Genomic DNA, 14,872 nt, shown 5'->3' on the forward strand with positions numbered 1-14,872 from the left:
CTTTTGGTCCCTTTAAAAACAGGGTGGCACATGTTAAGGAACTGAAACTCCTAAACCCTTCATCCAATGTTAATGTGGATACCCTCAAATAAAAGCTGAAAGTCTGAACTTCAACTGCATCTGAATTGTTTTGTTTAAAATTCATTGTGGCATTGTCTAGAACCAAAATTAGAAAAATGTTGTCTCTGTCCAAATATATATGGACCTAATTGTATAGTAGGATGTATGTTATTTTTCTTTCGATCTTGCTTTTTGTCGTCCTCTAAGTGGGTCTAACCCTTTGTGAACTTTATGGAGAGCAGAAATAGTGGGAATGGTGACAATTAGGTGCCTCAAATTCATTGTTTGAGATTAGTTTTCTATCCAGACCCTCGACGAAAAGGTTAGTAAGAATGTCACTATATTTAGACTTTGGGGGAAAAACTAAAAGGGAATTTAGAAGAAGCATCAGTGAACACCTCGGAGACATCAGACATAAAAGTCATACCCCATTGGTAGACAGAATAAAGATATCATCATCATCAGGGTGACAACACAGCTATCTCTTTTTGTATTTTACAGATTGTCAGACACAATTGTCAGAAAAGGAGATTGGAATAAACTAATCCTCCAACAACAATGCCAATGGGTTTTCCATTTGGACTCTCTCGCCCCCATGGGGCTGAATGAACAGATGAGCTTGGTTGTGTTATTTAGGGCATGTATATTGGGATTTCTGCTGTAAGCCTGTCGCACGACTTCTGGCTCCATACAAGAGACATTGCTAGACACCTCTTACCATGGTGTATACCACAGGTGATATCTACTGTTCTGTGACCCCAGTTTTTATTCCACACACTCATGCCTCCAATATTGTACTGACTTTTGCAGAGAGATAATTACTATATATATTGATTCTGTTAATATCTATTTTAGCTCTTAATAAGATATTAAATATCTGCAGTAACTTACATTACTTTTCGGACTATAAGGGCATGTTTCCACTGACCGGAACCCTTCAGGATTTGCTGCGTATTGGACACTGCGTACATCCGCAGCGTCCAATACACAGCGTCCAGATGTTACAGCATAGTGGAGGGGATTTTATGAAATCCCGTCTTCACTATGCATGCACAGCCGCATCCGGTGGCCGTGCGTGACCGGACATGCATTGCGTCTTTATAGACTGCAGCATGTCTATTTATCTTGCGGAGATGTTCTGTCTCCGAAAGATAAATAACCCAGTCTATAAATATGACGCGGTGATTTCGCATGTGTTTAATGAACACATCCGGAATCACAGCACGCACAACAGGGGGCGGAGCTGGGTATCCGCTGCGTCCAAAGCGCAGGGATTCCGGCCAATGGAAACATACCCTAAGACGTACTAATTTCACTCCAAAATTTGGGGGAAAACTGGGTGCGTCTTATAGTCGGAATATACTGTACTTAAAATTAGCGAGGTGGCAGCAGGAGTCGGGTGATTCTGTCTGTGTTCCAATGCTGCAGCGCGATGATCTCACTCCTATTGCGGTGCTCGGACTACAGCGACATTTTGTGAAAGACTGGAGCCAACAAACTTCCATTGCCTCAATGTTGCAGCCTTCGGGAAAATGGCCGCCGGAGGCGGCGAATGTGCACATTGAGATCTCGGCAACAGATCTTGTCTCCCGAGATCGAGATCTCAATCTGTGTATGTGCCGCCTTCCCGTAGGCCACAGCAGCGAGGCAATGGAAGTGCGCGGGCGTTCTCAAAATGTCGCCGGAGCCCCCGCACGGCCCAGTACCGCCGAGCCTGCAGCACCAGCCTTGGGATGGGTTTTCCTGGAGACCACCGCATCACAGCAATAGATGTGTGGGAGCTTCAGGCTTTCATAAAATGTTGGCGGAGTCTCCGCACTACTGAGCACCGCTGAACCTGCCGCACAAGTCTGGGTTATATCATCGCCGGACCACCAAACACCCCCTGTGACTCCGCTCCACTATCCCTGCTGATCCCCCCCCCCCAGGGTACGCTGAATTCAGGATTGTAAGATGGACCCCCATTTGACACATTAATTTTTTCCCCCATTTTCCTTCTGAAAATTTGGGGTGCGTCTTATGGTCCGGTGCGTCTTATGGTCCGAAAAATACGGCATATGAATCTCTTGCATTATATGGTTTCCCTATAGGTGATAATATCGCACCAGCTGTGTCATTTATTGGTTCCCGCTGTGGCTTAATATATGTAAACTGCAGCAATATCTTAACACTCGCTACGCCGTGCGGGCGCCTTCTCCAGGCAACTGACTGTTGCTGTGACAGCGGGGTCATGTGATCGGCATCGATGGACTCGTACTGCACATGCACTAGTACGGGGCACTGTTTTACAGATCCTTACTTTATTTAAGGTCCAAGGCACATGCGCAAATCATAATTTTGACCTCTTCTGTCTGGAGTACTTGTGCATGCGCCCTGGAAGGTGCTGCTTCTGGCGTACGCCATTTGGGAACGCTTTTTTTTTTTTCTCTCTGCATTAGCCTTCTAGCATGACTATTTCTTTTTTTTTGGTTGTGTGGTCTAAAGTATATAGGTTTTATTAATAGAGGTCAGGTAAATAAAACACAATATAGTAAACATGGTAACACAATAATGATTCCACACTACTCCTGTGCCACCACTGCTTGAGTCCTCCCAACAGTTTCTTTTTTATTTTTTTTATATCAATAATTTTTATTAAGATTTTATATACAACAGATTATACACCGCAACAAACATGCGGACAGTTGAAAAATTTGTCCTATAACAGCAGGACAATAAAATTCAAAGTAAAAACAGATAACAGCTGAAAATTCTGCATAGTAGGGTTAGGGGATACAATGTGCAACATAGGAAGCAAGGGTAGGTATGATAGGTAATAAGATCATAGGACCACCATTCAGGACTGGAAGGACGAGAATTTGGACACCACCCAGGGGAACCAGCGATTCCTTATTTTATTTTTGGTAAACATATCTGAGGTCAGAAGGAGCTCGTATTGGTAATGTTTATTGATTTTTTGGATAATTTCCAATTTAGAGGAGATAGTTATTTCTCTCCAGTGGTCTGCCAGACACATACGTGCTGCTATTAGAATGTGTGATACAATTGGTCTCAAATCGCCAGGGAATATATGTAAACCGATCCCCAAAACCGCTAGCGGACCGCTCAAACTTCCAGCCAGGCCTGTAACTGAGGTAATGTTAGACACTTCTTCCCAAAAAGGCCGGATGAGCGGACAATCCCACCACACGTGCCCTAGGGAACCAACACCCGAGCAGCCCTTCCAGCAGGATCGGGGATAGGAACCACGGAATTTGGAAATCTTCAGCAGGGTGTAATACCAGTCAAAGTGAACTTTCTTAAGCTGCTCAAGATGATTGATACAGGAGGAATATTTCTGCAAGTCGCCAGAAGCGGACCACCATTGGTCCGGGGTTGAGGACTCCCAACAGTTTCTGTCAGTCCCAACAAACTTGAGATACCTATGGCCAATTAGTTGCTGGAGCAATGGCCATCATAGCCAGGGATTGGGAGCATGGAGGAGATGACTTGGTCACAATTCAACTGATGTTCCACTTTGTACGAGAAAAGAGAATACAACATCTACAAATTATATCTCCTTATCTCCAGCAATTGTATTATTGCATGGGGTTCTTTATGATGTTACATCGGTCTCATCTTCTCATTCAGGTCCGTACTATATTGAATCCTCTCAGTGAAGATCTTCTATATTTAGACAATTTTTCTGATTTACCCATCCAGGCTGGATATGGGCAAGAACAAAATGGCGGAAAGGCTATTACACCTCACCCTAGAGATCCTCTTCCGGCTAACTGGAGAGGTGAGAGATTCTGATTGTGTCACCCTACATTATTCATATCTATGGGAATAACTGATGGACAGAACTGGAGAGGTGAGGACTCTGGAAATGTCTGTAGTGAGATTTAACCCTTTTCCAACATTGGGCATACATTTACGCTGATGTCGGATTCCCTCCCTTTGATGTGAGCTCCTGCGGTGAGCCCACAAATGTTCCCCGGGACATTTCCCAGTGGTTGGCGCTCATAGCAAGTAAGTAAATCGACTACATAGAGGCGAACTGATCATCGTCTCTATGTAGTTGAGCCCATCGGGCTATGGCAGCTTCTAGTCTCCTATGGAGACTATTGAAGCATGCCAAAAGTAAAAAAAAAAATGTTTTTAAAAATATAAAAGTTCAAATCACCCCCCTTTCGCCTCATTCAAACTAAAACAATAAAAATAAAATCAAACATGCACATATTTGGTATCGGAGTGTTTAGAATCACCCGATCTATCAAAAAAAAAAATTAACCTGATTGCTAAACGGCGTAGCGAGGAAAAAAATCAAAACACCAGAATTACGTTTTTTTTGTCGCCGCAACATTGCATTAAAATACAGTAACAGGCAATGAAAAGAACATATCTGCACCAAAATGGTATCATTAAAAACATCAGCTTGGCACGCAAAAAATAAACCCTCGCCAACCCGACATCACGAAAAATGGAGACGCTACGGGTCTCAGAAAATGGCACAGAAAAATATATATACAGTACAGACCAAAAGTTTGGACACACCTTCTCATTCAAAGAGTTTTCTTTATTTTCATGACTTGAAGCTCATCAAAAGAATGCCAAGAATGTGCAAAGCAGTAATCAAAGCAAAAGGTGGCTACTTTGAAGAACCTAGAATATAAGACATACCGTATATACTCGAGTATAAGCTGACCCCCCTAATTTTGCCACAAAAAACTGGGAAAACTTATTGACTCGAGTATAAGTCTAGGGTGGGAAATGCTCCATAGATTATTCCCCCATATGCTGCCCCCATAAGAAGCTCCATAGATTATTCCCCCATATACTGCCCCCATAAGAAGCTCCATAGATTGTTCCCCCATATGCTGCCCCCATTAGAAGCTCCATATTGTTCCCCCATATGCTGCCCCCATTAGAAGCTCCATATTGTTCCCCCATATTGTTCCCCCATATGCTGCCCCCATTAGAAGCTCCATATTGTTCCCCCATATGCTGCCCCCATTAGAAGCTCCATATTGTTCCTCCATATGCTGCCCCCATTAGAAGCTCCATATTGTTCCCCCATATACTGCCCCCATTAGAAGCTCCTTAAGATTATTCCCCCATATGCTGCCGCTGCTGCAGCATGTAAAAATAAAAAAAAATGACATACTCACCTCTCCGTCGCTGGGTGTCAGATTCTCACCTGTCCTGCGTCCATGGCTGCTCACCGCTATCTGCCACGTCATCAGTCAGTGACGTCCAGACTGCAGGGGGCGCGGCGTGCACTAATCACGTCACCGCGCCCTCTGCTGTCTCAAGTCACTGACCGATGACAGACAGCAGCAAGCAGCGATGGACACAGGACAGGTGAGTATCGCTATACTTACCCGTCCTGACGCTGTGTCTTGAGCCCCCAGCTTCTCCGCGCTCTCTCTTCCTGCCTTCAGCGGTCACGTGGTGCCGCTCATTAAAACTCATGATATGCGCATATTCATGAGTTTTAATGAGCGGCACAACGTGACCGCTGAAGGCAGGAAGAGAGAGCACGGGGAGAAGCTGGGGGCTCAAGACACAGCGTTAGGACGGGTAAGTATGACCTGACACCCCCGCCCCCCTCCCCCTCTGACCCCCCGGTGTATATGACTCGAATATAAGCCGAGAGGGGGACTTTCAGCCCCAAAAAACGGGCTGAAAATCTCGGCTTATATTCGAGTGTATACGGTATTTTCAGTTGTTTCACACTTTTTGTTAACTATATAATTACACATGTGTTAATTCATTGTTTTGATGCCTTCAGAGTGAATCTACAATTTTCATAGTCATGAAAATAAAGAAAACTCTTTGCATGAGAAGGTGTGTCCAAACTTTTGGTCTGTACTGTATATATGTGTGTGTGTGTATATATATATATATACATACACACACACACACACATATAACTCTTTGAATGAGCAGGTGTGTCCAAACTTCTGGTCTGTAAAAAAGCAAAAAAGCCAAACAAAAAACAAGTGTGGGATTGCACTTTTTTTTGCAATTTTACCGCATTTGGATTTTATTTTCCGTTTTCTAGTACATGACATGATAAAACCAATGGTGTTGTTCAAAAGTACGACTCGTCCCTCAAAAAACAATCCATCACATGACCATATTGACATAAAAATAAAAAAGTTATGGCTCTGGGAAGAAGGGAAGCGAAAAACGCAAAACGGAAAAAAGCTCCAGGGGTTAAGGGGTTAATAATGTGTCTTTCCATAACCAGGATTATACAGTAGTGAAGAAGACCTCTAGCGAGTGCTGCAAGACCCCTGAGTCTGAGGAATGGAGAAGACCACTGAGCCCAATCACAGGGCCTCCACCTCACCCCCTGATACATGAGGACATCAATAACCAGAAGATCCTAGAACTCACCTACAAGATGATTGAGCTGCTGACTGGAGAGGTGACACTGCTGGGAATGCTGGGACATTATACAGTAATGCTATGAGGGGTTCGGGGGGATGACGGTATCATTGTATGTGTCAGGTTCCTATAAGGTGTCAGGATGTCACCGTCTATTTCTCCATGGAGGAGTGGGAGTATTTAGAAGGACACAAAGATCAGTACAAGGACATCATGATGGAGGTTCCCCAGCCCCTCACATCACCAGGTAATAGACAAGACTAAGTACACACGGCCTATAATTATCTGTATGTAAAGAATGAATTCAGTCCCTGTATGTGTTTCCTCCAGTTCTATCCAGTAAGAGGACAACACCAGAAAGGTGTCCCCGTCCTCTTCTTCCACAGGACTGTAAACAAGAAGATCCCAATGTTCCTCAGGATCATCAGGTAGATGGAGAGAAGGTGTCATGAGATCTCCCCTATGATGTGTAGATGGCTGTGAAGGTCTCGTGCTCAGTCTTGTTTTATCCACCAGTATTATATGTTTTATACTTGTGTAATGAGAACGGTGGAGATGGCAGGATTAGAGCTGATCATAGATGGGACTTCTCCATCTGTCTGTGACTTTTACTATATTTGTTTCAGGGTGAAGATCTGACCCATATTAATACTACAGAGACATATGTGAGGTGTAAAGAGGAGATTCCTACAGATAATTGCCCAGGTGAGTAGTTACCACTAAACAGAGTCACAGATTTTTGTTACTCATCAATTTTCACTCCTTTTTCGGTGGTGTAGTCTGGACCTGTTACAATCATATGATCACCATTTTGCCATTAGATTCCTAAATGATCCTCCACGCGAAACTTTTCAAACTACTTAGGAAATTAAAAGTTCTTCTTCTATAGAGCTTATAACTTGGAGGATCCACGTACCCTCTGAAATTAGAAAATGCTGACTCTTATCTGTCCTGATCTGTAGACTCCAAAACCAAATAACATCGTACGTAGAATGTGCTGACAAATGAGAAAATCATTCACTGAAAAATATTATGATGGGCCTCTAAGAGAAAGTGGAGGGTAATGATGCTGTTGGCTTCCTACAATCCTGATACCTTATTGGATGAATCTACCTTCTCTCCCTTCTGTGCTGCTGAATCTGCTCATATGGTCCCTACATGACCAGGTCCAGTCTTTCTGGCCAAGCTTCACTTTTATGATCGATAGCAGTAAATGTGCATTGATGGCCAAGTGTGAATTTCTGTACAATAACAACAGAGTTTACCTGTATCCTCAATTTCTTTTAAATTGATTAACTTCAATCAGGATTTCAAGTTAACCGGTGCTGAGGAGTCAGTGTCCATTTTGGTGGAGTCGGCATAAAATGGACCGACTCATAAAATATACAATAAATTGGGTACAATGCAGGATGTGCTGTAAATATTTTCATAAGAATTTGGGAAAGTTCTGAAATGTCCTATAAATGTCTGTTCTGTTCCTGATCTAAGGATCTCGGCTTTTAGTTTAGATGAATCTGTGCTGCACTTTCTGTACATGCTCAGTAGTGAGTTTAATAGGTACTGCTAATCATACTAATATAATGTATATATTTTGCCTAAAATACAAAGGAAACGTGTCCTTTGTAATTTTAGGCATTTTTTGGAACATTTAATTTTAACTTGCTTAACTGTTCACAATAATTTTGGCGAAGGGTGCCCAAACTTTTACACGCCACTGTATGTATATTGCCATTGTTTGTAGTATTTTTGGTTTATTGTTTTTATACTTCTTATAATTGTTGTATGTATTTCACGCTCAGTATGCAGACATGCTTATGTCTGCTACATATGCTAAGTGTTGCGTGATTTTCTTGCCCATCTGTTTCTAATCTAGTCAGATTATAGAACTTTGTCAAAGCTAATGAATCTAGAAAGAAAAAGGGCGCTGAACTGCATCTGAAACACTTAGCTATAACATGCTTGTTCACATTTAACAAAAGTTTTGACATATCACCATTATGGAGTTACCATTTTTAATGTTTTTCAATAATTTTACTTTTAAACTGGAGCTGGATTCTCCAACATTTCTGAATTTCCCTACGTCTGTTAAACCCTTCCCGACATTTGACGTACTATCCCGTCCATTTGCCCTGGGCCTTAACCCCTTAACGACCAAGCCATTTTGTAGGTTAAAGACCAAGCCTTAATTTTGAAATCAGACCACTGTCACTTTATGTGGTTATAACTCTGGAACGTTTCGTTATGGAGAAAGAGAAAAAGCAGGATGGCACTCACCGTTCATGTGAATCAAATCACTTTATTTCTCTGTCACCCCCTGACAGCACCACGGAGAGAGGGGATCCGCCCTTCAGGGACAGGAACCTACAGATAAAAGGGCCGTACCTCTCCTCCGCCTTCAGTTGGGTTCCTGTCCCTGACGGGTGGACAAACAGTACGGCGTACCTGTGTTTTTAAGAAGAGTCCGGATCCGGGGCCGGCCTGTCCGGTATATGGCAGCGGGGAGGCCCCTGTTGCGGCAGGAGCGGTGCCTGAAGCCGCCACCGCTGGGGCCGATGCGGGCTGCCGGGGGAGACGTCGGAGCCGCCGCTCCGGAAAGGAGATCGGGGCTCACGGGGACCCGGTGGAAGTGCGGGCAGCGCCATGGTACAGAGAGTACCAAGATGGCCACTGCCCCGGAAGTAGAGGGGCAGCTTCCGGGTCCCTGGAACCGGCGCATGCTCAGGAGCACGCTCCCCGGCCAGCGCGGTGCAGGATGGGAGCGGTGACGTCACGGGGGCGGCAAAATTTAAAATGGTGGATTCACAACTCCTGGCTGGAAGCGATCCTGATAATGGGGGATAGTGACCAGCAACAGGAGCAGCATGCCAGGCTGCAGCCCAAGCAGCAGCAACACCAACACCACCACCGACAGAAGGAACGAGACAAAGATGGCCGTTCCAGCAGTCACTCCACGCGGCGCAGTACGTCAGCGGCAAGGAGAAAATCGCCACCAGGAGATCAGCCTATACAGGACCTGACTCCATCTCCCGAACCGATACCTGCAGCCGCGCACCTTTGGGGGTAAGTGATCTTCGTGAATGTTCACCCTTGTAATACATTCCTCTCCCTTATTAGGGAAAGAAGAAGGGGAAAAAGCAGAACAGGGAATGCCCTTCTTGCACTAGACCCCTACCTGTATCATGGGAGAAAAAACTATGTGAGTCTTGCACAAAAGAAATTCTTTGTCAGGAGATTCCGGATTTCGCATCCGACCTAAGGGCCGCAATTAAATCAGAGGTTCAGAGTGCCCTCATATCCCTTAAGCATAGGGATAAAACGAGGAAGAAAGACACGATAGAAACCTCCCAGTCAGACTCTTCCATGTCGGGAAAAATCACGTCTAAAACCTCGGAATCTGGCTCCTCATCCTCGGACGAGGAAACAGGAGGGCGTCACTGTTTTCCCCTAGAAGAGGTAGACAGACTAGTAAAAGCTGTAAGGTCTAGCATGGGGGTATTGGACCCTAGGCCGGATAAAACAGTCCAGGACATAATGTTCGGGGGACTAGGCCAGAAAAAACGGAGAGTATTTCCGCTTAACGAAATTGTCAAGGGCCTAATCAAAAAAGAATGGGACAAGCCAGACAGGAAAAATACTACAGTCCCTTACCCTTAAAAGAAAATATCCCTTTGAGGAGGAGGCATCTAGTCTTGGGATAAAGCCCCGAAGCTCGATGTAGCAGTCGCAAAGGCCTCAAAGAAATTTGCCCTTCCCTTTGAGGACATGGGCACCCTCAGGGACCCCCTAGATAAAAAGGCGGATACCTTTCTAAAGGGGGCATGGGAGTCAGCAGGCGGAAACCTCAGGCCAGCCATAGCGGCGACATGTACCTCAAGAGCCCTAATGGTATGGGTGGACCAACTTGAGAAACAGCTGAGGGAAGGGACACCAAGAGATAAGATCTTAGATTCTATCCCAGTAATAAGGGGAGCGGCTGCCTTCCTAGCGGACTCATCGGCCGATTCGGTCAGGCTATCATCCAAAACAGCAGCACTTTCAAACGCGGCCTGAAGGACACTATGGCTTAAAAGTTGGCCAGGGGACCTACAGACCAAAATGAAATTATGTTCAATCCCCTGTGAAGGGAAATTCCTTTTTGGGGAGACGTTAGATGACATCCTCCAGAAATCAGGGGACAAGAAGAAAGGATTCCCAAATTTGGGGCCAGCTGCATTTAAAAGGCCCTTTCGAAATAGGAGGTTTTTTCATAGGAGACCACTGAGGGAACAAAAGTGGGATGACAAAAGAAGAGATAGAGGGTTCTTTAATAACTCTTCCCGAGACAAAAAGCCCTCCAAGTGACAGTACGCCCAGGGTGGGGGGAAGGTTAACCCTTTTTCTTCCAGCCTGGAAGAGAATTTCAAACAACCCATGGATAGTAAACCTAATCCAGGAGGGCCTAAGAATAGACTTTCTCTCTCTTCCACCTCAAAAGTATGTAACAACGCCGCTGAGATCCAGTACGCGAGAACAGGAAGCGCTAGAAAGCGAGGTCCTTGGCCTAGAAAAAAAAGGAGTCCTCCAGGAGGTTCCCCTGCAGGATATGGGTACAGGGTTCTACTCCCCTCTTTTTCTAGTAACCAAACCGGACGGCACCTTTCGAACGATTATAAATCTGAAAAAGCTAAACGAATACGTCAGGAATCAGAGCTTCAAAATGGAGTCGATCAGGTCCACCACCAAAGTCCTGTTCCCAAACTGCTACATGACGGTGTTAGATCTCAGCGACGCCTATTATCACGTCCCTATCCACAAAGACTCCAGAAAATATCTCAGGTTAGCCGTCTCAATAAAGGGCAAGGTGAAAGAATTCCAGTACAGAGCCCTGCCGTTCGGAATATCGATAGCCCCGCAGGTATTCACCAAAATAATAGCAGAAATGATGGCTCATATAAGGGAACAAGACCTAGTAATAATCCCGTATCTAGACGATTTCCTAATAGCAGGCAACTCGGCTCAGAAATGCAGAGAACAGAGGGACAGGGTGATGGACACTCTACAAGGCCTAGGCTGGCTTCTAAATCTAAAAAAATCAAGATTGGAGCCCAGCAGGGTACAAGAATTCTTGGGCCTAACACTAGACTCAAACATTCAGGAGTGTCCCCTCCCAGACCACAAAAAAGAGAAAATCGCTCAGATTACAGAAAGAGCAATCCAAAATCCCTCTATGACATTAAGGAAAGCTATGTCACTGCTGGGTTCCCTATCCGCCTGCCTGCCAGCAGTTCAATGGGCTCACTTACACACGAGAGATCTCCGGTGGGACGTATTAGCCAACTAGGCAGCAATAGGGGGACACCTAGAGGGTCATATTACCCTAAATTCAAGAACTATTCATTCCCTAACTTGGTGGGGAAACCAGGAAAATCTGTCCAAAGGGATCCCCTGGGTAACAAAGATAACACACATAGTGACAACGGATGTCAGTCCCACGGGATGGGGAGCACACATGAACAACGAGGTGACTCAGGACGTATGGGGAGATCAAGAACTAAAAGCCTCCTCAAATCAAAAAGAGCTTCTAGCAGTAGGCTATGCACTGACACACTTCCTACCCCTGCTCCAGAATCACCATGTCCGCATTCTTTCAGACAATCGAGTCACAGTGGCATATATAAATCATCAGGGGGGAACCAGGTCCCAAGCCCTAATGGACACATCCGCCAGAATCCTCAAACTAGCGGAGGCAAACCTGCTATCTCTGTCAGCCCTATACATCCGGGGTACAGAGAATCAAAGGGCAGACTTTCTGAGCCGCACCCAATTACGACAGGGGGAATGGGTACTAAAGTGGTCCATTTTTCGGCAGATTGTAAAAATGTGGAGGACCCCAGACATAGATCTGTTTGCCGATTTCAAAAACAAAAAAGTAGACACCTTCTGCTCCCTAGATCCCAGGGGGAATCCTCTAACTCTGGACGTGTTTATGCTCCCATGGACACAGAGTCTAACATACAGTATGCCTTTCCCCCAATCATGCTCATTCCAGCGGTCCTAAGAAAAGTCAGGGAGGACAGGGCAAGAATGATACTGATAGCCCCTTTCTGGCCCAAAAGAACCTGGTTTTCCTGGCTAAGAATGCTCTCAGTAACTGACCCATGGATCCTACCGGATCTCCCGGACCTGCTATCGCAGGGCCCAGTGTTACATCCTCAGGCACCGAACCTCCATTTAACAGCATGGAATTTGAGAGGGCACTGATGAGGGACAGGGGATTTTCAGAGAACCTGATAACTACACTACAAAAAAGTAGGAAACCGGTTACGATGAGAGCTTACGGCAGAACATGGAAAAAATTCCTTTCTACTTCTAGGGCAAAGGTTCAGGACAGGGTTCAGATTGATAAGATCCTAGAATTTCTACAAAAGGGCCTAGAACAGGGTCTGGCGGTCAACACATTAAAAGTACAAATAGCGGCGTCAGGTGCCCTCTATAACCATGATGCAGCAGGTGACCCTTGGGTAGCACGGTTTATTAAAGCCACAACCAGATCTAAGCCAATAGCTAGTCAAAGGTTACCGTCATGGGACCTGAATCTTGTACTTTCAACATTGACAAGCCCTCCGTTCGAACCAATTTACTCGGCACCCCTAAAAATCCTATCACTTAAAATGGTGCTTCTGGTGGCACTAACTTCAGCTCAAAGAGTGAGCGATATTCAAGCCTTATCAGCAGGGCCACCTTTTACAAAAATTCTAGAGGATAGCGTCATCCTAAAACCTGACCCGGCCTATCTACCTAAAGTATCATCACATTTCCACAGGTCCCAAGAGGTAGTCCTTCCTTCCTTCTGCCCAAATCCAAAAAATAAGGGGGAAGAAAAATTCCACACTTTAGATGTCAAAAGGTGCCTTGTACAGTACTAAGAGGACACCAAAAAATGTAGAAAGGAAGGCTCCCTCTTTGTATGTTTCCAGGGTCCTCGGAAGGGGCTCAAGTCATCCAAGGGTACCCTGGCAAGGTGGATAAGGGATGCGATTGCCCTGGCATATTCATCCAGTGGAAATACCATCCCGGAGGGGCTGAGAGCTCATTCCACAAGGGCAATGGCGACCTCATGGGCTGAAAGATCTGAGGTATCAATAGAACAAATCTGTAAGGCGGCCACCTGGTCATCACCTTCGACCTTTTTCAGGCACTATAGATTAGATCTAGCTTCTACATCTGACCTGACTTTCGGGAGAAGGGTCCTTCAGGCGGTGGTCCCTCCCTAAGCTACCAATCTCAGTAATTCTCTCCGTGGTGCTGTCATGGGTGAGAGAGAATAGCTTAGTTACTCACCGATAACTGTGTTTCTCGGAACCCAAGACAGCACCCGCTTATTCCCCTCCCCCTTCACGAGTGTGGTGAGCACGTTTTACTGTTAGTAGAGTGTTTCCGTTTAGGCACGGTGCTTTTGATAAATAAGCAGTATTATACTATTGTGTATATATTTCTGTTGTCTAACTAACCTGGAGACCCTCTGATGCTGTGTAACCAACTGAAGGCGGAGGAGAGGTACCGCCCTTTTATCTGTAGGTTCCTGTCCCTGAAGGGCGGATCCCCTCTCTCCGTGGTGCTGTCATGGGTTCCGAGAAACACCGTTATCAGTGAGTAACTAAGCTATTCACATACACAAGGCATCGGCATAGGCACGGGAGCAATGTGCTGGAAGACGGACAACAGCCGTTTCGCGCTCAATGCGCCGGGCGTATTGAGCGCGAAACTGCTGTTGTCCGTCTTCCAGCACATTGCTCCCGTGCCTATGCCGATGCCCTGTGTATGTGAAATAAAGTGATTTGATTCACATGAACGGTGAGTGCCATCCTGCTTTTTCTCTTTCTCCACAACGAAATGTTCTGTTTTTTTCAATATGGGATTGAGTACCCGTTCCAAGTGGGAGATTAAGGTGTTTTTTATTAATGTGAAAAATATATGTGCAGACATTCAGGGTATTTGTCCACACAATGGTGCCGGATATCTATTTTCTCAATTTGTGGACATAACTCTGGAACGCTTCAACGGATCCCGCTGATTCTGAGATTGTTTTTTCCTGACATATTGTACTTCTTGTTACTGGTAAAATTTCTTCGATATGACTTGCGTTTATTTATGGAAAAAAATGGAAATATGGCGAAAATTTTAAAATTTTGCAAATTTCAAACTTTTAATTTTTATGCCCTTAAATCAGAGAGCTATGTAAAAAAAAAATAGTTAATAAATAACATTTCCCACATGTCTACTTTATATCAGCACAATTTTGGAACCACATTTTTTTTTTTCTTAGGAAGTTATAAAGGTTAGAAGTTGACCAGCGATTTCTCATTTACAAAATTTACAAAACCATTTTTTTTAGGGACCACCTCACATTTGAAGTGAGTTTGGGGGGTCAGTATACCAGAAAATACTCAAAAGTGAC

The 14,872-nt window shown here is 44.8% G+C and overlaps 1 protein-coding gene across 1 annotated transcript in view; it reads left to right on the top strand.

The window, feature by feature from the left end:
* The first annotated feature begins 3,507 nt into the window (after window positions 1-3,507).
* LOC141052977 (uncharacterized) overlaps window positions 3,508-14,872 on the top strand; it is a 137,755-nt gene continuing 126,390 nt past the window's right edge. The window contains 7 exon segments of the mRNA XM_073550305.1: window positions 3,508-3,579; window positions 3,691-3,735; window positions 3,737-3,841; window positions 6,296-6,475; window positions 6,559-6,682; window positions 6,766-6,863; window positions 7,062-7,140. Of these exon segments, the coding sequence (XP_073406406.1) occupies window positions 3,508-3,579; window positions 3,691-3,735; window positions 3,737-3,841; window positions 6,296-6,475; window positions 6,559-6,682; window positions 6,766-6,863; window positions 7,062-7,140 (703 nt within the window).

Source organism: Dendrobates tinctorius, unplaced genomic scaffold, assembly GCF_039654945.1.
Source record: "Dendrobates tinctorius isolate UK_male_01 unplaced genomic scaffold, ASM3965494v1 ptg000164l, whole genome shotgun sequence".
In the NCBI taxonomy this organism is placed as follows: domain Eukaryota; kingdom Metazoa; phylum Chordata; class Amphibia; order Anura; family Dendrobatidae; genus Dendrobates; species Dendrobates tinctorius.